The sequence below is a fragment of the Motacilla alba genome, chromosome 9, assembly GCF_015832195.1.
Source record: "Motacilla alba alba isolate MOTALB_02 chromosome 9, Motacilla_alba_V1.0_pri, whole genome shotgun sequence".
Taxonomy (NCBI): Eukaryota; Metazoa; Chordata; class Aves; order Passeriformes; family Motacillidae; genus Motacilla; species Motacilla alba.
In genome coordinates, this window is record NC_052024.1 from 4259800 (window position 1) to 4281029 (window position 21230).

The following is a 21230-nucleotide window of genomic DNA, read 5'->3' on the forward strand; positions in this document are numbered from 1 at the left end:
AATCTCGCCGGGAAGGCGCCTATTCCCTTCTCCGCTGGGGTGGGACATCCCGCGGATCCCCGTCGGGCCTCGGGCCCTGCCCTGCGCTCCCCTGGCCCATCCCGGCGGGAAAGGCGGCGCGGGGGCTGCTCCGGGCAATCCGAAGGGTGTGCCCAGCTCCAACCCCGCACTACCCCCGCTCCGCGGGGATTCTCCCGTGTCCTCCCAGCGCGTCCTTTCCCACCGGGAATCCCCGGGCCGTTCCCGGCCCGCCCGGTGCCGGCGGGAGGACTGGGCGCTCCCATAGAGGCGAGCCGGGGCCAGAGCGCCGCCCCGCGCCCCGCCCCGCCGGCGGCCGCTCTGGCCGCGCACCCGGAAGCGGCGGCGGGGCCGCGCCATGGCGGGGACGGCGCTGAAGCGGCTCATGGCCGAGTACAAGCGTGAGTGGCGCTCCCTGGGCCCCTGGCGCTGCCCTCCTGGCGGGATCGCTCCCAAAGCCCGGGAGGGCCCGCGGGCTGGGCCGGGTGGGGCCGTGACGGCCGCCGGGCAGGCCAGGCCAGGCCGCGGGCCTCCCTCTCGGCGCCCGGGGCAGCTCTCCGTGCCCCTCCGGCCGCTGTTTCGCCCCCGCCGGCTGCACGGTCCTGTCTGCCTCCGTACAGAGCCCCCGGGGCGGGGGGAGGGTCACGGACGGCCACGGGGCACTGCCGGCTTTGAGGAGGCTGTGGGAAGGGGGTCCTGCCCCCTGTTCCGCTGCGACACCGAGGGGACGGCTCGGTGTGCGGGTGACCCCTCCGTGGCTCCAGGACCTTAGGGCGAGGCTGGGAAGCCTGGGCAAGTGGCCAGCTATTTTGATGTTTTTCCCTGGTAAACTTTTCAGATGGAACAGAATACAGGTATGGAAATCTCTGTTGCAGAGCTCTGTTATTACGTCAAAGCTAATTAGAGGTCTTTGTCAGGGCAGATGCCTTCTGGTTGTGGCTGCCCCATCCTTGGAAGTATCCAGGGCCAGGTGGGACAGGGCTTGGAGCAAGCTGGGCTCGTGGAAGGTGTCCTTGCCCATGGCAGGGGTGAAATGAGATGAACTTTAAGGTCCCTTCCAACTTGAATGATTCTGTGATTCTGTGAAGTCCTTAATGGAAGGCAAGTGGTTAGTAAAAAGATTTGAAGCTGAATTTAGTAATGCAAGACATTTACTTGTTTGTTTAAAAAGCGCTGTTGGATGTGGCTGCAGTGATCCTCAACACAGGGACCAGAGACCTGCAGCAGTGGGCTGGGGCCCTCTGGGAGTCCCAGAGCTTCTGGGGTGGCTCCTCTGCTCCCTGATGGGTTTGAGACATGTCCAAAGGTGCTTTTTGTTGGCAAGAAATACTTGTTTGTGTACCTAGGTGCTTTTGGGCTTTAATGCTCTGGCTTTTATTTACAGCAAGGAAGTAGAATGGAGAGGAGAAATGTTTGGTGGGGCTGGAGGGAGCTGGGCTGTGAGAACAGACTCTCTGCTCCAGGGAAGGTCACTTACTGTGCTCCCCAGGCTCGGGGAGTTGTTGCTGTCACCATTCAGTGGAATACTCCAGCCTGTGTGAAAGAGAGTATTTATAGGCACGTTTCCTACCAGCACCGTGCCTGTTCTCAGGCTGCTCTGCAGAGCACAGCTCTCGAAGCTGAGCTGTCACACAGGGGTTTGGGCAGCCAGGGCTCCCCACCCAGCTCGGGCTGCTGCCACTGGCAGCTGGGGCTGGTGAGTGGGTGCAGTTTGTGCTGACAATGTGTGTCCTAGAAATCTGCATTTTCCTGTTGTAATCCAGAGGCAGTGACCTGAAAAACAACCACAGAAAGTCTTGGCGCTGCGTCTGTCCTCTTGTATCAGTGCCCTAAGTCTCAAAAAAAGCATTTATGATCCTTTGTTGTTGAGGAGCACAGAGGCCCCACCGGAGTGTCTTGTATGAGTGAAATCTTTAGGAAAAAAATGATATGAAATGATCTCGGAAAGATTTTGACTTAATGCCACAGGCAGACATGAGGTGAATCTTCTCTGCCTAGTTTCCCAGGGTAACACTAGTCATGAACAGAGATAATGTTTTGTCTGTGATCTGCCTTTACAAGCACTTTCCCATGCCCAGTAAAACACAGTATTGTGAAAAATGAACGTAGCTGGCAGTGGCTGAGTGTGCAGTGCTTTCTGGAAACCTGAGCTGCAGCAGTGCAGCAGAACAGACATTTCAGTGTCTGTGGATTCCCCTCTGCTGCGTGTTTGTTATTTTCCTTTAGCACAAACCCCAGAATCGAGCCTGATTTGCAGCCTTTCCCTAGTGTCTCTCTAAAGACTGCCAGGTAATTGTAGCTCTGCAGAACCCCTTAGCCCTGTAGAGCTTTTCAGCTGAAGTTATTATGAAAAATAAAAAAAGCTCCTGCTTGTAGGTAATTCTGCTGCCTCTTTTTGCAGAGAAAGAGCGAGTCCTGCCTTGGGACAGGGCTGAGGTTCAGCTCAGTGTGAAGTTTCTCCCTCCTGATGATGTGTGTTGCTGGCATGGATGTGGTTGCCCTGGGTGAATGTGGGCATGGGAATGGTTTTCAGTGGCCCTCTCCTGACTGCTCTCCTTGGATGAAATCTTGTTTGTGTTATCTACAAAGTTGTGTACACTTCTTTTTCCTTTACTTTCCCTCTTCTCCTCTTAGTTACTTCTAGTTGTGACAGTGGTGTTGGCAGTCAGTGCCTTGCTGGTGGGTGTATTTTCCTTACCAGACTTCTAATTCTTTCCATTTTTTTTCCTTTTTCAGTTTTTGTCTTTCCATCTTTTTCTGTGCATGCACACACTCGTGTTTAAGTCTCAATTTAAAGATTTATTGTTTCCTTCTGTGAAAAATTCTTGACGTTGTGGGGAGTTTCTACCTGTTGGAGCCCAGATATATTGCTGCATTTTGGGAGAGGCTGTGAAATGGCACTGGTTTTCTTTCCTTTTGAAGAAGGAAAGGAAGGTGTGGAACATCCAGGTGATACAGACTGGGTTTCTTGTCCTCATTTAGATCTTTGCACGTTTGACTTTCTGCTTTCTCAGGTTTACTATCTACTCTGCCAGAACTGGTTTGGCTAAAGCTTTTTAAAAAATCAGATATAAAAAGGGCATAATTTTTATTAGAGCATGTGCCTGTTGTTAATTCTAGATGTATAATAGTATTAAGGCCTGACCTAAGTCTCTCAGCACCTTATATTTGTGAGAATTAAAAGATGGAAACCTTATTTTTCTATGTTTACTGTTCCTTAATGCCAGATCTTGAAGATGTCTTATGCTGGCTGAAATTTCAAATCCAAAAAGGGTTCCTCTGGAAGAATTCAATCTCTAGAGACCTGAGAACTGCAGCGCCTGATTGTACACACTGGATTTCCTTCCTGCTGCAAACAGGCACCGGGGCAGTGGATTGTAATGCCAACAGGTTTCTTTGGAAGTGCTGCCAGGTTGAAAGGAAGGGATTGATGGTAATTGTGAGATTTGGGGAGTCACAGAAATAATAAACCTTCTGAACCTGGCAGGCCTTCAGTGGGTACCTGCCATCCTTAGTGCCTGGGGAGAGTCGTGTGGAGTCAGAAGAAAGCTGGCTGTTTTCAGGCACCCCGGTCCAGATGCTGTCAGATCCTGCAGCGAGCACGTGCCCCTAATATATCCTGAGCCCTGGGCTTTCAATCCCCTTGCAGGTTTGCTGCAGTTTTTAGGAGACATAACTGTTGAACTTCTCTTTCAAGGATGATCTCAGTCTCTTCAGTGCTTTAACAAGACTGAGAACCATCTCCAAGGTGGAATTGGCTGATAATGACTCCGCAAAGAGCAGTGAAATGAGGAGGAAGGGACTTGACTGTGTGTGCAGCAAACCTGCCCCGAGTTCCTAATAGAAGCATCACACTTGTCTGGTGTCAGCTCTGTTTTAAGCTTACAAAGTCTGGCTGTGCTCCCAGGGAACAAATAAAAAGTTGCACCTGGGGTGGTTTGGATTGCCTGTTAGGGAAAATTTCTGCACTGAGTGGGACTGTGTGGCCTAGCTGGTCTGTCAGAGTTGCTCTGCATGTGATCAGAGCATTGGTTTCAGCCTTTCACTGCTTTCTGCTGCTCACTTACAAATAATTGGACACTCCCCCTGATATTCTGTAGAAGGGAGCCTGTTTTGGAGGCTCTGGTGAGCTGTAGCAGCTGATGCTGTGTCAGCTCCTAGTGGTTCATGTTCAGCTGGGCTCTCGGTTTCCTTTGAACAGCTCTGGAGAAGTCACAGGGTAGGATGTCACCATCCCCGTGGAGACCTTTCTCAATGACCAGGTGCAGCTCCTCAAAACCAAAGCTCCTGTGCCCCGAGTGCCCAGATTCTTCTTTGCCTGATCCTTAAGGATAGAAACCTTTCTCTGAGGGGGGGAGCTGAGCAAGGAAGTGGAGAATTGAAGCTCTGTCCCCACAAAGACCCTTTGCTCTATGGGCTTTGGCTGTTTATTCCCATTGCCCCTGTTCTCCTTGGAGTGGAGTCCTGTATGACACAATTCCATGTGGCTGCCCACCCCAGGGACTGCTGCCAGCTTTTCCAGGGAAACATCAGAGGGATTTTCTTCTTAGAGAGAACCACAAGATGGAGCAAAATGATTCCAGGAGCTCCTGTTTTTGACATCTCCCTCTTTCTGTCTAAAAACACCAACAAGAAAAGCTACTGGAGAGCCACTGTGAAGCTGGAAAAGCCTGCCGTGGAATGCCAGGACGTGTGGAAAACAGCAGGGCCGAGTTTCAATCTGCTGCTGGGCTTTGGAACTTCAGAGAGGGCTGTGCCAAGGTTAAGGGCACTCTGAGCAAACTGGAGATCTCTCCTGGCAGTGCATCTCAGCATCTTGTTTAAATCCTCTGCAGTAAAGGAGCTGTTGTAAGCCAGAGATCTGTTCTGTGCAGCACTACCCATACAGCTTTCACCTACAGCCTGAACAGAAATCAGCCAAGTGTCTCTGGCTGTGTTCTGTGTCTTACTGGCCACTGGTGCTCCAGAGGCCATCAATTAGGAAACACTGTGCTGGAGGAGCAGCTGGGAGTGTCACCTCCTGCCACCAGCTCCAGCAGCTGCCCCATGGCTCACTCAGAGCCTTGGGGTTGGCGTTGAGCCCCCAGGACTGCTGGCACGTTGGTTGCCTGTTTGTGGCTGAGCTGTGCCTCAGCTGCTGCTGCCTCCCTGTAGAACATCAGAACCTAGGAACTGATGGTCGGTCCACTAGATAGGAGAAAATCTGGTTCTTATTTTATCAGCACGTGGTGTACTGGCCTTCACCAGCTTGAGGTAAGGGGCTGATGCTGAAGCTTGTTTCATGAATTTGGAATTGTATCAGTTTCTTAGAGAAAGTGTGGGTTGATGAATCCAAACTTACCTGTGTAGCCGTGCCTGTTTTATTGATGCTTTTTTTTTTTTTTTTAACTCACGTTTTGCAGACCATGCAGGAGGTTGGATTGAATTCTCATGTGTCTGTTTCGCCCGTTTTTGTGTTGTTCTGGGTTTTGCACTGAGGTGCATCAAACCTGAATAGTGCAGAGAGGTTACAGGATCAGGCTGTTAGGGGATGCAGCAGATTCCACAGAGGTGCAAGAGAAGAGTGTTTCCTAGGCTTTGTGAAATGTTTTTGTCTTCCTTCTCAGGTTTAAATTACTGCCTCTATGAAGACAGAGGACTTGATTATCCTAGAGGTCTTTTCCACCCTAAACAATTTTGTGATTCCAAGGCTAGTTCTAAGAGCCTGGAAAACCCCAAAGTGCCAAATAATTTTGTTGAGAGCACTGTGCTGCGTTAAGCAATGGTGGTGGGGCCCCTGTGCTAATCCATGGCCACTCACACACTCCCTAAAATGCTTGGGCTCACAAGTCACCTCAGTCTTCCTTGTGTTTCTGTTTTTTGCAGAGCTGACCCTGAACCCACCAGAAGGGATTGTGGCAGGTGAGGAGCTGAGCAGGGTTTGTGCACTCTGCAGCTGTGACCTTGTTCGGGTAGCACTGAGCGTTGTTCTGTTCTGTTTCACAGGTCCCATGAATGAAGAGAACTTCTTTGAATGGGAAGCACTGATCATGTGAGTTAAATGCTGTTTGGTGTCTGAAATCAGCAGTTGCTGTGATGAGCTTCTAGGAGAGCAGGAATGTAACAAAGTACTGCCAGTTCTGTGTGACAGCAGCATTGGCCTGCCTTGGGCTGGAAACTCCTCTCATCCCAACAGGGACTTAAATTTGGGCTTTAAACAGAGTGACAGAGGCAGCATTGGTGATGTGTACAACTTGTTATCATAACTTCTTGTATGGGTGTCATAATAAAAAGCTCACAAATTTGTCAGGAATCCTCATTTGGACTCCCTTGGATATATGTTACATTTACAGACCCTGTAGGAAACAAACAGTTGCTTGTAGATCGCACACACCTGTTGGAACATTGCCTAAGTGCAAATGCAGGACAAGTTCTGAGTGGAGCAAAATACACAAATTATTAGTGACAGGAGAAAAAAAAATCACTGTCTAAAATTAGTTTACTTACTATTCAAATTTTTTCTTGAAATATTGAAATGTTCTGATCAGAAAAAGTACTGACATTTAAGTAAAAATTCTTCTGAAGTTCTTCATGCTTCATGAACTGGTTGGTGTTGTCAAGAGCTGGATGCAGTGGTTTTGTGTAGAAACCACTAGAAGTAGTAGTGGAAGAGTATTCACTCTTCTGCTGGTGAATAGCTCTGATCCTGACCTGCTGCGTTTTGGGGGTGATGAAAACTCCTTTACAAAGCTGTGTTCTCTCTCTTCCGCTCCCCAGCTGATGGGTGTGGTTGTGGGTGACAAAACTTGCCATGAAATGACAAAATCTGTTTGCCCAGCATCTTCCAGGTTGTCTTCTCTCTTTCTTGTACTCTTACTCATGCTGTACCTTCTTTGGGAACTTGGAGTACATGGAAGAACTGGTGATTTTTACAATATAAAATTCTAAAATGCTAGAGGAGAGGGAAAAATACATTTGTCACTCACATCTGACAATTTTTGCAAATACTGCACAATTCAAAGATGAAGAAGCTCCAGACCACTGAGTCCATCTTGAAGCCGGTGGTCTGTTGTTAGGGTAGATCCTGGCTCGGTATTTCAGGATTCCTTTGGTAAGAATTGGTGATTTCCTTTCCTTCAGCCAGGCCTGGGTTGTCCCCGAGGACTCTGGGGCAGCCGGCAGTGGCTGTGGCCCCGCTCGCTCCGTGCCCGCTGTGATCTGGGCAGGTTTTCCCTGCAACCACCAGTGCTGACTGGGGAGATTCTCAGCTGGCGTGGGTGGCAGAGTTTTCCTAGCTGGGTTTGCTTGGAATGTGTTGTCTAGGGATGAAAAACAAGATTTCTGTCTCTTGGGCTCAGGCGTGCAACCAATACAAAAGCTGCAGCGAGTTCCCTATTCCACACAGAGTGCCTGTGTGGGTGATCCTGCTGCACGGCAAGCCAGAGCCTCCGAGTTATTTTAGACCTTGGTGAGTGGAGGTTTGGATTACCGCTGCTTGTTTGCTCATAGATGGCAAGAGTTGGCAAATGCCTCTGCTTATGTGCAGTGATTTCTCCTGGGATAACAGGTTGTGCTTCCTGGTAGCTCAGTGCCCTGAAAAGAAACACTTAGCATGGAAATAGGTTGTTCTGTTGCCTGACATCAGAGATTTTGGCTGCAGGGTCTTAGGCTTTCTGTGAGAGGCATAGTCAGCACATCTGCTTAGGAATGGGCCAGATTTCAGGTCAGACAGCTGTGATTGCTGGGAGTGTGGAAATCCCAGAGGGTTGAATGCACTTCTTGGAACATGGAAGGAAATTCCTGCTTCTTGGTACTTCCTCCTGGCAGAGGTGCTGTGGCTGAGTAGAGGTTTCCTGAGGGATGCTCAGAAGTACTTCTGAATTGCCTAGAAAATACCTTTTCTGAGGTTTCCTGTCACATCCTTAAAGAACAGAGGAGCTGCTCTGCAGACTTGAAAGCCCTTTAAAGTGCTGAGTGTTGAGCTTCAGGGCTTTGTCAGCATAAAATGAGAGGCGGAGGTGCTTTAATTTTGGTTTCTGTATTGTGTGTGTGTCATAATAAAGTTATACTTTAAGATCTGCTCCATTTTGAAGGTGTGATACAATAGAAACATGTTTACCCCAAACACATTTGGTTACTTTCATCTCTTTACAAACCTTGTTAGTAGCAGCGCTTGCGATGCCTTTGGAAAGTAAGTTACCTGACTTGTTTATATTTGTCTGTGGTGGTCTCCTCCAGTGTTTTGTAATCTCAAGTGTGCTGTATGAGATTCAGGGAATGAGGTGTGCAGATGAGAAAATGGGAGTAAAGCCGTCTGCAAATTTTTTAGGCAGATGAAGTGGAAATGGTAAGAAACATAATTGTGAAAAGAACAGAATACTTTCCTTCCTTCAGCCAATTTCTATAAAGCTAGAGCACATATAATGGCACATAACTTTAAGAAAAGATCCCCAAGAGAGAAAAGACATCTCTCATTTATCGATTCAAAGGTAGGCTGGGTAATGTTACATAGATTGATGTAAGAGCTTGACTTGGAGATAAAAGAATGCATTTTTAAATAATGGAAATAATAATTATTTGTATGTCGAGTGTTCTTGTCTGCAACAGCAATGCTGGAGGAATGTGAAATGCATAAATGTAAAGACCATAATAAAAGAAAGTAGAGAACAGATCTTACACTCCTAAAATGAGTGTGATGGGCACAGCACTGAAAACAGCCGTGTGAAAACCTTTCTGAAGAGCAGAGGTGCTGAGCATTGTTGAAAGCCAGGTCTCTGCGACATCGTTTCAGGAGAGTTTGCCTTATGTTGCTCAATTCCCTAGCGCTGCGTGAGGTCCTTCAGGCTGTGTTATGTTTATGGATTTAGCATTTCAAGGCCAAGTTTTGCCCTCTTTGGTTGGCATGTACAAGTGTGTGTTGCTATTAAAGTTTATCCCCAAAAGACACAAAAGCACGCAATGGTTAAGAACTTTATTAGCCTAAAGATTGCTTGAAAACTAAACAGTGTAAATTGAAGTCAACTTATCACAAAGCTGTTTGGAAAGGTAATTAGATCTATAATTAGGCTTATGACTTTTGTTTCCATTCCCCTTTTGGGCATCTGATGATTGTGGGGTTTGGTGTTTTTCCAGCATCTTTTTACAAATAAGCCATTTGCAAATGTATGTGAAGCTGTGATTATGGAATTAGAATCACAGAATCGTTAGGACCATCAAATCCAACCATTCCCCAAGCACTGACAAATCCACCACTAAACCATGTCCAAGTGCCACACGCACATGTTTTTTGGATGCTTTCAGGGATGGTGACTCCACCACTGCCCTGGGCAGCCTGTGCCAAGGCTGAACAACCCTTTCAGGGGAGAAACTTTTCCCAGTACCCAACCTAAACCTCCCCTGTTGCAACTTGAGGCTGTTTCTTCTTGATTTGTCTCTTGTCCTCTGGGAGCAGAGCTTGATCCCCACCTGGCTGCACCCTCCTGCCAGGGAGGTGTAGGAGAAGGTCTCCCCTGAGGAGCCTTTTCCCCAAACTAAACAACTCCCATTAGCTGTCCTTCTCAAGGTACTTCTCTCTTCTGTTTGGAAGTTACCCACCACTCTTCTCTGCCCCTTGCATGAGTTACAGCCAGCTCCTGGAGGTCAGAGCTTCTCATTTTCATGCTTTGTCTTCCTGTCAGCTTTGGAATCACTGCAGAGCAGGGGGTGATTGCAGCAGCTGCCATGCTCTTACCTCCCTGGCCCTGCCAATGTCTTTTGTGAGCTAAAAGTGATGCTGTCAAGTTCAAATGCTGAGTGTTTTGTAGTTGCAAATGCTGTCTTGGATTAACTTTAATAATTTCTTTGAAGTTGATCCTGGCAGCGCTGAGTGGCTAAAACAAAAGCATTTTGCTCACATAATACAGGGCCTAAAATGGAGTATGTTGGGTTGAGTGTGTTTGACAGAAGAGCCCTTAAGGCTGTGGGTTTGCTCTCAAAACAGAGCATAGACACCCACCAGCTTTTCAATGCCTGTATGTACATACTCTCAGAAGTTCAACAATAAGCCTTTAAAATGCAGCTGGAATTAAAATGGTCAGGAAAAAATGCATTCAGTTTACTCTCAGATGTGAATTGAATCCTGACTAAATTTAGGGAAAAGGCCAGAAAGGGAACAAAGTGGTTGGGAGAGTTTAGCTTTCATCCTTGCAGAATGTTGGTGCATTTCTCTTCCCTTACCTGCCAGTGTCAATATTCATGTTTAAATCACATAGTTCTTGTGTTTATCTGCCAGCCAAGTCTTTTGAATCCCCAAGTTTGAGACAGTCTTCCGACGCTGCTCTCCAACTTTAATGTTCTTTCTGGCATGGAGAATGTGGATGGGGAGGAGGAGGCATGAATATATTCCTAACCCTTACTTCCCAGACAGTGGAACCTTAGTTTGAACGGCCTTTTACTAAATACTAAATAAATTAAATGAGGTTGCCTTGGCAACAGTTTTTGGTGCTGAAGCTTTTTTCGTCATCTTTCCAATCAAGGGAAATCCTGTTTGTGTTACAACTTCCAGATGGTTCATCAAGTTTGAATAAATCATGGCTAATGATTTATTACTTGTTTTTTGCTCACAAATAACTTGGTTTTTGCTCACTTTCCACAAGTGTTTTATGTAGGCAGGGTAAAATAGTTGTCTTTATGTTCTCAACTCGACTGCACTTTGAACTAGAATCTGAACACAATGAGGAAATGTTTCTACAAGAACCCTGATGAAGCCATTTGTTCTCCACCTGCACTTGAGGGAGGGCAAACTGAATAGCTGAAGTCTGCAAAGACACATTGTTGTCCTGCATCTCTTCTGACAATTACGGTCTCTGAGCTGTGTTTTTATTTTTACAAACCTTTGCCGTGCTTTCTGCATCAGACAGTGATAAGTGTTTGTGTGGCTGTGCTAGATGCTGGCAGTTGGGATCTCTGTGGCATTTATAAATTAATTTTGAGCTCCAGCATTTGACATCTCTGTCTTGCAGAGCATAACAGTATCTTCAAAGGCACAGGAGTCCCACACCTGCCTCTGCTTTCGCTTGACGTGCAGACACTCAAATCCTGGAACATGCCTTGGAGCCAGATACTCCAATTATATCCAGACACACCCTGCTAATTAAACAGTGTTGTGACCTTCCTAGTAATTTAGCGTGCAAGCTTTGATTTCCCCCTTGCCTCCCAAGCCTCATATGTGGATTTAAGTTTATGAGGTGTGGGGTAAGAGCACCTTAACTCTTTGTTTCCTGGAGAAGATGATGTAACCCGTGCCTCAAACATCTCATTAGACAAGAATTCGGGTGAAAGAGCTGTTTAAAGCTTTGAATAACATTTTATCTGTTTCTAGGGGTCCTGAAGACACCTGTTTTGAGTATGGGGTTTTCCCTGCTATCCTGAGTTTCCCGCTTGATTACCCGCTGAGCCCTCCGAAGATGAGGTTCACCTGTGAGATGTTCCATCCCAACAGTGAGTCTGATGCAGCAGGATGCACAGGGAGGGTGGCTTGCTTGTGCAACTTAAAAACAAACTTTTGCAGCAGGAGATCTGGCACCCTTCCAACCACCAAGGGTGGTTCTCTCCCTTTCCAACCTTGAGCAGGCAGTGTGAGCATTCAGCTGCCCAGAGGTTTTGCTCTGTCTAAGGGTCCTTTTATCTTTATCCCATTATTCCTCATAAAATTTTTGCTCATCCAAAAAGGATTCCAGCAAATTCCATGCCTGTAAATCTTCTGTACAGGATGTGAGACTTATTGAATTAATACAGGCTCTTTCCAGACACAGAATCGTGGAATATGCTGAGTTTGCAGGGACCCATCAGGATCATGGTGTTCAACCCCTGGCCCTATGCAGACACCCCAAGAATCCCACCATCTGCCTGAGAGCATTGTTCCAACACACCATCACACCAACACACCTCAGTCTTGCTCTATGGCTTGTATTTAGCTATTTTGGTGTTATTTTAATGACTGAAAAGTTGTTCATGGGTGCAGCTTTATTAGGCAGCATGGCTTTTGCCCCATGAAATCACAGGTTTAACATTTCTCAGGGGATCTCTCTGAAATACAGTGCTCTGTCCAAGCACACAACACATTTACATGTGTTTAATGTTAAGACTTTGCTGGCCTTTGCTCTGTGATACTGATTGAGTTAGAGACCTTTTCCAACCTTAGTGAATCTGTGCTGGTGACAGTATTATCTGAAGAGTCTTCTGTGGGAGTAATTGCAGTGACAAGAAGCACAGCTAACAAGTTTGAGCCCTGGACATGAAAAAAAACCTTAAGGTTCCTTAAGGAAAAGGCAAACACTGTGCTCCTGCCTAGTGCTTCCTCTTCAGCTGACATTCTTGCACTTGGAAAACACAGGTCGTGATCTCAGCTGGGAATCAATTTATTTCACCCTGTATACTAGGAATTTTGCAATTTCTTCAAGTTTCTCTGTTATTCCCTTCTGGAAGCACCACCTGTGCAGGTTCTTGCCCATTTAATCCACATCTTTGTTCTCCTGTGGAGGACACACTCCATGTCACAGCATAGAACTTTGTGGCATCACCTCTGGAGCTCTGGTGTCCCAACAGGGCACTTCGGCCCTTGGAAGCAGTGTAGCCATGTCAGCACCTTGCTCCAGCTGGACTAATTTACCCAAACTTCTTGCCAGGACTGGTCTCCCTGAGGAAATCCTTGTCCCTGCAGCTCCAGCCGTGGCCTTGGCTTGAGGTTCACTGCTTGCAGCTGTGTTGTGTGCAGCACTGCCAGGAGGAGTGGGGTGTGGAGAAGCACAAATTGCCTGACTCCTGTGTTAAAGAGTGACTTTACACGTGGGTGTTTCTTCCATGGGATAATTGGAACACACTGGATGGTCAGCTCAGCTCTTTAAAGCCCTGTGTCTTGGAGTCTTCTTGATCTGAAGCTGAGGTCACCTGTAGTAGACACTTGAATCTTTCTTCTCAGCTGGGGTTGTGGTGGGCTGCTTCTACCCAGAAAGGCTGCAGAAAGGGGTGGCTGGGCTGTGCTTTTTCTGTTTCTTTCTCCCCCTGTGAGAAATCACAAGGAAAAAGCTTTAAAAGTCTCGTGTGTGCCCTCATCTTTGCAGTTTATCTTATGTGAAGGGGGAATTGAGATGCCACGGAGCTGTCTTCTCTTACATTACAATGGCCCTGGATAGTCTCGCAAAAGTAACTGAGTAGTGATGAATGGCATTGCTTGCATTGGCACTGAGCATCAGTGTGGGGAGATCACAGGATCATAGGTGGTTTGGGAAGGCTTGTTGGAAGGGACATTAAAACCCATCCTGTTCTACCCCTTGCCATGGGCAGGGACACCTTCCACTATCCCAGGCTGCTCCAAGCCCTGTCCAGCCTGGCCTTGGACACTTGCAGGGATGGGGCAGCCACAGCTGCTTTGGGCACCCTGTGCCAGGTTCCCACCACCCTCAAAGGGAACAATTCCTTCCCAATATCCCATCTAACCCTGCCCTGTGGCAGTGTGCAGCCATTGCCCCTTGTCCCCAGCCTCTCTCCAGCTCTCCTAGAGCCCCTTTAGGCACTGGGAGGGGCCCTGAAGTCTCCCTGGAGCTTTCTCTTTTGCAGGCTGAGCACTCCCAGCCTGTTTCTGGAGCCTCTCTCTATGGCCTCTTTGGACTCGTTCCAGCAGCTCCACGTCCTTAGGTTGGGGGCCCCACAGCTGGGCAGGGGCAGGTCTCACCTGAGCAGAGGCAGAGAAGATCCATACATCTTCCTGCAATCAGCCTTTGATGTCTTGACTGTGCTGCTGTGTTCCAGCTGTTTTAAATGAGGCACTGCACAGGAACAGGAGACTCCCTCAGCACTGAAATCCCTTCTGCCAGTGGGTTCCTGACTTGCAAGAAGTGCTGATTCAGCACCTGCTGTTTTCACCTCTTCCAGCTATGGTTAGAGCAGCTCCAGTCCCCGGCCTGGGGCTGCAGGAAGGACTGTAAATAAAAGTCCTCCACAGTGCTTACGTGCCAGGGCAGCCATAGCTGGGTGAATGGAAGGAGCTGGAAATGAGCACAGCTGCTTCCAGCACTCATTCCCACTTTGTTTTTTCTTGCTTTCCTGGCAGTGGCACCAGCTTGGTCACCTGAGGAATAGAAGCCCTGAAATTATTGTGCTAAGGTTGCCATTCCTCAGGAGCCTGCCATGCGGGAGAATTAGGCCATGTTGGTGGAGCAGTGTTTGCTTTTGAGGCACCTCTTCAACCTTTGTTTGGTTTCATTACCGAGTCGGTGGAGTCCAGTCTCTGTGAAGACAACTTGTACTGTTGCAGACACTGCTGCTTATGCTAAAGGTGGGAGGGGAAGCACCTGGATCCTTAATTCATGGGTTTCCTTGTTTCCAGGTGCTTTAATGCAGCTGAGCTTTATGTAAAAAAAAAATAAAGTACTGGGAATTCTTCTGATTGCACCTCAGTAATGTTCAAAAAAAGATCAGTTCTACTGTTCATAATATATTTAACATAACACTTTCTTTTTTTCTCATGTTTATAATATATATAATATAGATAGCACTTTTCCCTCCTTTGTGTAATCCTTGTCATGGTCACAGTCCAGTGGAGGACTCCAATGTGCATTCAGTGCATTCATTTCCATTGAAGTGGGACTGATTACCTGCTTGGAGCTGTGTCTGTGCATAAATTCTTCCTTTATTCCACCAGCCTGCATCATTCATTTTTTCCATGGAGCCTTTCACTGGTTATTAAATGACACAATTGCTCCCAGCAGGCACTTGGGGAAGGAGTTTGTTAGATTTGCTTGAAGAAGATTTGTCCTAGGGTTGTTTTGTCTTTCATATTTTGTGTCTTTTGCTTAAAGAGGAAATTTAAACCTGGATTTAGTTTTAATCATAGAAAAGCTAAGTCTTAAGGCTGATCTATGCACAAGAGATGGAGAGCATCTCAGTGGAGATGCTGAGCATTTCTAGTAAGTAACAACCAATCCTGTGTACTTTTTGTGCAGTTTACCCCGATGGGAGAGTCTGCATCTCTATCCTTCATGCTCCTGGGGATGATCCCATGGGCTACGAGAGCAGCGCCGAGCGGTGGAGTCCCGTGCAGAGCGTGGAGAAGATCCTCTTGTCGGTTGTTAGCATGCTGGCAGGTGAGCACTGCTGTCCTGGCAGCCCTTCCTGAGTGGCCTGCAGCTGCCTCTTGCTTTCTGCCTTGTTCACTGAGCAAAGCACGTGGAAATCTGCTCAGCAGCAACCACAGGTCTTAAAGCCCTGGGATTTATTTATTTATTAGTGAACCAGTGCTCTGAGAAGGGTTGGAAAAAATGCAACTGAATTAGAAGCAGGTGTTCCCGTTTGGGGGTTACTGCAAGGCTTTCCTTCCAGGTTGGTAGCAGCTGGGACAGTAGTGGTGGGTCTGGTGGTCCCAGAGGCTCAGCTGGACAAAGCCCTCTCTGTATTTGCTGTGCTGTTCTTTATGTTTTAAAGCTGTGGATTTCAGCCTATGTTGGATTTGGCTTTGGCAGCTGAAGGGTTATCAGACCAAACCAGTAGAGCAAACTGGAGTCCATGGCCTCTGGTTCAGAAGCCAGCACACTCTGTTTCTCTTTGTTATTCCTAGCCTGGGAATGTGCCCCACTCTGCCATCTCTGGTTCAGAGGAAGGCTTCTTGAGAAGAGACCTGGGGTAAAAAACTTTTTGTGGAGCCTTTCAAATGGTTTTTCCTAAATCTAACAAGGGCTGTGGATCATCTGTCATGTACAGTTCTCTGAAAAATGGCTCATTTTCCACACAGTGGTCAGAGCAACTGAACTGCCTGAAGAGGGCAGAGCCATGCCCCTTAGGATTTGTTTTGAAGGATAAATGGGTTTAGAAGCTGCAAAGTTGACCAAAGAGCAAACAACAGATTCTTGCATGGGGCTGTTCTAGCTTTGGAATAGTAACCTGCAGTTGGGAAGCTGTGCAGACAAATAGTTCCCATGGGATTCCCATGGCTCCCAGGAGCTTGGCTTGTGGTGCAGCCTCCCCTGGACTGGGAACTGCGGGAGTCACCTGGTCTCCTTCTTTTCATCCTGTTTTCCCATGGCTCTGGGAGAAATTAGGCTAAAACACCAGTGGTCAGCTTCTGTCAGGGTGCTGGAAAAGCCTGAGCCCTGGCTCTGCAGGTAGTGTAAGCCCAGGTGTACCAGGCTGGGTGACCTGCACAGCTGCTGGTTTTTAAGGTGGACCATCAGGATCACGTGGAGAAGGATGGAACCTAGATGCTGCCATGAGCTGGGCTGGGGTGGGTGTGCACTGGTGTGCCAAGGGAGGTAAGCAGAGCATTTAGTGCCTTCTGGAACCCCAGGGCAGTGTCCTGCTGTATGCTGCCCACAGACCTTGTAAATCCTGGGTTTCAGCTTTCCTCCATAAAACCGGGGAGCCCCCGGGACTTCAGCCCTCCATGTGCTTTGTAAAGCATTCTGAAATCATCTGATGAGAGATGTTGCAGAAGTGAAAGCATATTCCATGGGTTTCCTTGGATTATTTTGCTGGTTTTTAATAGAACAAACCATCCCAACAAGGGACAGCCTGTTTGCGTGGCCTGCTTGGAGGGGCTTTGTGTCTGGGAAGCTGGAGAAGAAGAAAAGAAAACATTTTGCAGGGAGAAATACCCGGTTTTAAAAGCCCTTGACAGTACTGGGGGTGCCACATTGTGTTGGCCATGTGCATGGTGGGGCTCCACTGCTGAAAGCACAAACAAAAGAAAGTCCTGCTCCTGTGCCACTTGTTTCTTGCCTAAACTCAAATTTGTTGTGATATCCTTTCTCTTGTGGTTGGTTAAATCAGAGCCTTTTGGGGATCCAGGAGCTGTCACTGCATTTGCTGTAGTGGTGCTTCTTCAGTCTAAAGGAGGAGAAATATTTCAAAGCCTTGGGGAAGTGGCATTCCTGAAGAAGCTAGAAGCTCCATTGCCCACCTGCCTTTGTCTTTCTTGTTTCAGAGCCAAATGATGAAAGTGGAGCCAATGTAGACGCCTCCAAGATGTGGCGAGAAGACAGAGAACAATTTAACAAAATTGCCAAGCAGATTGTGCAGAAGTCACTCGGACTTTAAGCTCACAGAGAGACTGAAGCGTTTTGTATTTCTCTCCACCTGGAAATGAGCAGTGCTCAGTGCTGGTACCAAAAAGGAAAACTTTGTAAAACTATTGGCTTAGTTCTTATAATTCGTTATTTATTTACCATCTCTTTTCTTCCACTGCTCCAGAGAAGCCTCTAGTTCATTCACTAAATTGTGTGGAAAAGGGATTTAATGGTAGAGAAAAATACAGAGACAATGCTGTTCGAAAGGCTGCTTGTTGCTACCTTCCTTTGTGGTGTGGAAAGCCTGGAGACTTGGCAATCTGCAGCCCTCCCTCACCCATCTGCTGTTGGAGAGCAGTGCTGGTTTTTGGATCGTCTGCTGGCAGAATTAGTTGTGTTTCTATAGGTAGCATTGCATCTGGAGCAGCAGTAGACAGGAATTACTCTATCTGTTCTGTACTTTGTTAGGTTAAGGGCAGTGCTTGCAGTCGACCTGATTTAAAGGGTGTAGTTAGCAGGAGAGGCTGTAAAGCAGGGCTGTAGTCAAGGTGTGTTAGCAAAGAAAGGAACTTCAGGGAGTGAGCTGTGAGGACTGGCTGTGTCTGGAGTGGCCTGGTGTTCCCATGTAGCACTGTGAGTTCGTACTGAGCCTTTGAGTCAGCGTTGGCTTGGCAGAAATCCCAGGAGCTGCTTCATTAGTCCTTGAAGACACTCGGTTGTAAACTTCACACTCAGAGGCACAAGGTAAAGGCAAGATCACCTGGGTGAGGTAGGTCACTGGCAGTTGGACAATCCAGTGAGGATGTGTTTGCTGTGCTGGGCACCTTCACAGCTCTGCAAGAACATCAGCTTGCTCCGGTGGCACATGAGTGTTGAGAGGACTTGGCACTGCTTTGCCATTACACCTGCCCCCCGTTTTCAGGTGAACGAGCCAAGGTGAGCAGGATGGACTTACAAAAATCACCTGTGGCACTCTACACTGAGTGCTCTTGTTAAATAGGAGCCAGAGAAGATGGGCTGTTTGCTCGAGGATGGTACCACGTGTGCTTTGTACGTTTGCAGTGTTGTAGCCAGTGTGAAGGGTGCAGGAGATACCAGCTGCTCAGTTCCTAAAACTGCTGAGGGGCCTCTGCTGACCTTTCTGCTTTGCAAGCCAATCTCATGTGTAGGTCCAAATTTCTCCAATTTACTACAAGCAATAACTTGCCCATTGATAGCACATGGAATCCAGTTTTGTTGGCAGCTTTAAATGGGCTAAATTTGACAAGGGCTGGTTTTTTGTGTTTTTTTTTTTTTAATGTGAAAAAGTGTGATGTGGAAAAAGTCACACCACGAAGAAAGCTTTACAGAGGTGACAGTGTGCATGTGTGTGGTACAACTGTTGAGCATTTCTGTCTTGCTGTCTGTGCTGCAGATCACACTTTGCCATCGCTGTGCACCTCTGAAGAGTTGTATTGCTACAACCTGCTGATTTTACCTCCTTGTAGAAGTAATTGTGGCTTTGATGTCAGGGTGGAAGTGGGACTGGGTATAGCTTGGGAGCAGAGATGATGAAATAGTGTTGTACCTAACTAGTATTTCAAGGCATACAGGAAAATGTAGCACTTTATGCAAACAGAGAGTGTTTTCTGGAGTAGAGGGAGGATTGTTCCTGGGTCTACTGCAGCCACCTTTGGGAGCAGTGCTGGAGAGCTGCAGGAGCCACTGTAGAAACACAGACATGGCAAAAGTGGGGTTTGCTTAAGTGCTGAGTGTTTTATTCATGTGTGCTTGCTCATTATCTTGATTTTATGGCGGGATTTAGTCTGTATACTGAAAATAAAGTGCTTATATTTTCTCCTTTTATGGTTGTACACAAATGTATTGCAGTGGGTGTTGTATATGAGTAACCACACGGCCAAGAGACTCGCTCCAAAGGAGTGGAAGGGTTCATCCTAACCCAGTTAAAACACGGCTTACTTTAGGAGTGAAAGAGCTGACATGATTGCATGGACTTTCCAGGCAAATGTCTTGTCTCTAATGCTGGCAGTGGCTGGGTAATTTGAAGAAAACTATAAAAACCTGACAGTGGGCAGATGTGGTGCAGTTTGCTCCTTATGAATGTTGTTGTATCCATGTGTCTGGCCTAGGAAGTTCTTGTGAACGTGCAACAGGTCATTCAGAATGTGCTGGTATCAGCACTTGGATTTGAGGAGGACGCTTAGATCATAGAATCACTGAGTGGTTTGGATGGGAACAGACCTTAAAGACCCTCTAGTTCCAACCCCTTGCCACGAACAGGGACAGCTTCCACTCAAGCGGGTTTCTCAGACGCCCATTTCCTACTCAGAGTTCCCATAGTCCTCAAATCTCTGTTCAAAAGTAAAAAAACCTTTCTTTTTAAGTGACTGACATGCAGTGGGCTTGCTGATGGGCATTTGAAGCCGCCCAGTGACCATATCCACCTCTCAGTCTTAAAGGTGACAAAATGTGGGCAGCAGTTCACCTCAGAGGACTGAAACTTGGTGTTGGGGCGAGAACTGTCCTAGCTGGTGGCTGTTTACTCAGCTGAAGGCAGTGGGTGAGCATTTGTGTTTGTCAAAAGAAATTCATTGCTCATTGTGTTCGTTTAGGAAGGAATTCCTCCCTGTGAGGGAGATCAGGCCCTGGCACAGGGTGCCCACAGAAGCTGTGGCTGCCCCATCCCTGCAAGTGTCCAAGGCCAGGGCTTGGAGCAAACTGAGCTAGTGGAAGGTGTCCCTGCCCATGGCAGGGGATGGAATGGGATCAGCTTTAAGGTCCCTGTCAACCCACACCATTCTGGAATTCTGTGGAAGGTTTAAAGGGTGGTTGGCATGTTAGATTCCCTGCTTCTATTTGCCAAAAAGAACTAAAACTTCATTATTCTGCAACAAACTGCATCCTTGCATAAAGCAGGAGGGTTCAGCTCACACAGTGGAGGTGTGACCAGCTGAGAGGGTCCCATGGCACAGACACCTTACTGCAGGTGGGGAACACCTGAAGGTTAAAGCTTGTAAAGCTGGTATGTAGCTCCTGGGAAAAACTTCCCTGAAAGACTTAATTGTGTCCCTGAATGAACACTCATGTTGGCAGGATGTGCAGTAGTTGCCAGTAGCAATGTTTTTCTGAGCAGTTGTCTTTTTTCAGCCTGAAACACTTACTATTAAACATGTTCCTTGGGGAGTGTCAGAGCTCTACAGGTGTTATGCATGTAGGTAAAGTATTAAAGATTTTTTTAAAAATCCTTTTCTCTGGATTGTATTTGCTTTAGGCTTTTGTATTAAAAAAAGAACCCCAACCAAACCCTTCAACGAAGCTGTAAAAATGCAAGCAGCATCCTCTGTAAAGCCTTTGTATATACACACATCCACACACGCTCGCTGTTGTTTTTCCTTGGCAGAGGGGCTGTGTCAGAACACACACAGTGGGCTGTGAGACATCCATTAACTGGGTTGGTGTGCCTTTGAAAGTGTGAGAGGCGTTGGAGCCACATGAAACGGCTGCAGCTCGGGGGCAGAGCCAGCCCCGGGCTCCCTGCCAACTTTTTCTTTTTTGCCTTTGTGGGGTGATATCTTGAATGCAAGGTGGTGTTCTGCATTGGGATGGATGCAACAGGGAAGCTCTGTGCCAGGTGTCTTCCTGGTGAGGATGCTCTCTGTGTTTTACCCCTGTGGGAATGGAAAGGACAAGCAGTGCAGATCTGAAATGTCCCTTCCCAGTGCCAGCTGTGCTGCCGATACTGGGATTGTCTTGGATGTGGCATTGCAAGGGCTCCTGATGTCTTGGGCACCAAAAGTGCTGTGCGAGGCTCCCTGGTGCTGCAGGGATGAAACCCATCCCTGAGGAGGGAATTGTTCAAGCCATCTGACATTCGGTGGTCCTGCTTGGTGCTTTCATGGCCCCATGGGAGCGTGGGATGCCTGGGACCTCTGTGCCTTCCAGTCCTGCTGATCTTCGTGCCTATCCCAGCCTGCTGCCATGGGTCTCTCCCTGGGCAGGGGGTGTTAGAGCCCCAGGAGAACCAGCCAGGTGGCTTTTGAAGGTGGCTCACACCCCCTGATGAGGGGGCTGGGCAGTAGGTGAGATGATGGGGTATGTTAATAGATAATGAGTGGCAGTGCCACGGCCCGTGGGTTATTACAGGGCAGCTGCTGGTGGGAGCAGTGTGTGTGAGCTCTCAGGAGGGATTTGGGAGCA

The 21230-nt window shown here is 47.7% G+C and overlaps 1 protein-coding gene across 2 annotated transcripts; it reads left to right on the forward strand.

Moving 5' to 3' along the window:
- The first annotated feature begins 296 nt into the window (after nucleotides 1-296).
- UBE2G2 (ubiquitin conjugating enzyme E2 G2) lies at nucleotides 297-20275 on the forward strand. Of its 2 annotated transcripts, none has more exons than XM_038145800.1 (6): nucleotides 297-419; nucleotides 5884-5919; nucleotides 6004-6049; nucleotides 11357-11475; nucleotides 14979-15119; nucleotides 16952-20275. In XM_038145800.1, the coding sequence occupies exons 1-6, from the start codon at nucleotides 377-379 to the stop codon at nucleotides 17062-17064; spliced, it is 498 nt and encodes a 165-aa protein (XP_038001728.1). In that variant the 5' UTR covers nucleotides 297-376; the 3' UTR covers nucleotides 17065-20275. The 2 variants fall into 2 exon arrangements, with proteins under 2 accessions (XP_038001728.1, XP_038001729.1); XM_038145801.1 differs by having other exon boundaries at nucleotides 344-872.
- The last annotated feature ends 955 nt before the right edge of the window (nucleotides 20276-21230 follow it).

Excerpts from the sequence above, each read along its gene's own strand:
- UBE2G2 (XM_038145800.1), top strand. The coding sequence starts at position 377 with ATGGCGGGGACGGCGCTGAAGCGGCTCATGGCCGAGTACAAGC. Across the intron at positions 420-5,883 it reads GCTCATGGCCGAGTACAAGC|AGCTGACCCTGAACCCACCA; the intron begins GTGAGTGGCGCT and ends TGTTTTTTGCAG. Across the intron at positions 5,920-6,003 it reads ACCAGAAGGGATTGTGGCAG|GTCCCATGAATGAAGAGAAC; the intron begins GTGAGGAGCTGA and ends TCTGTTTCACAG.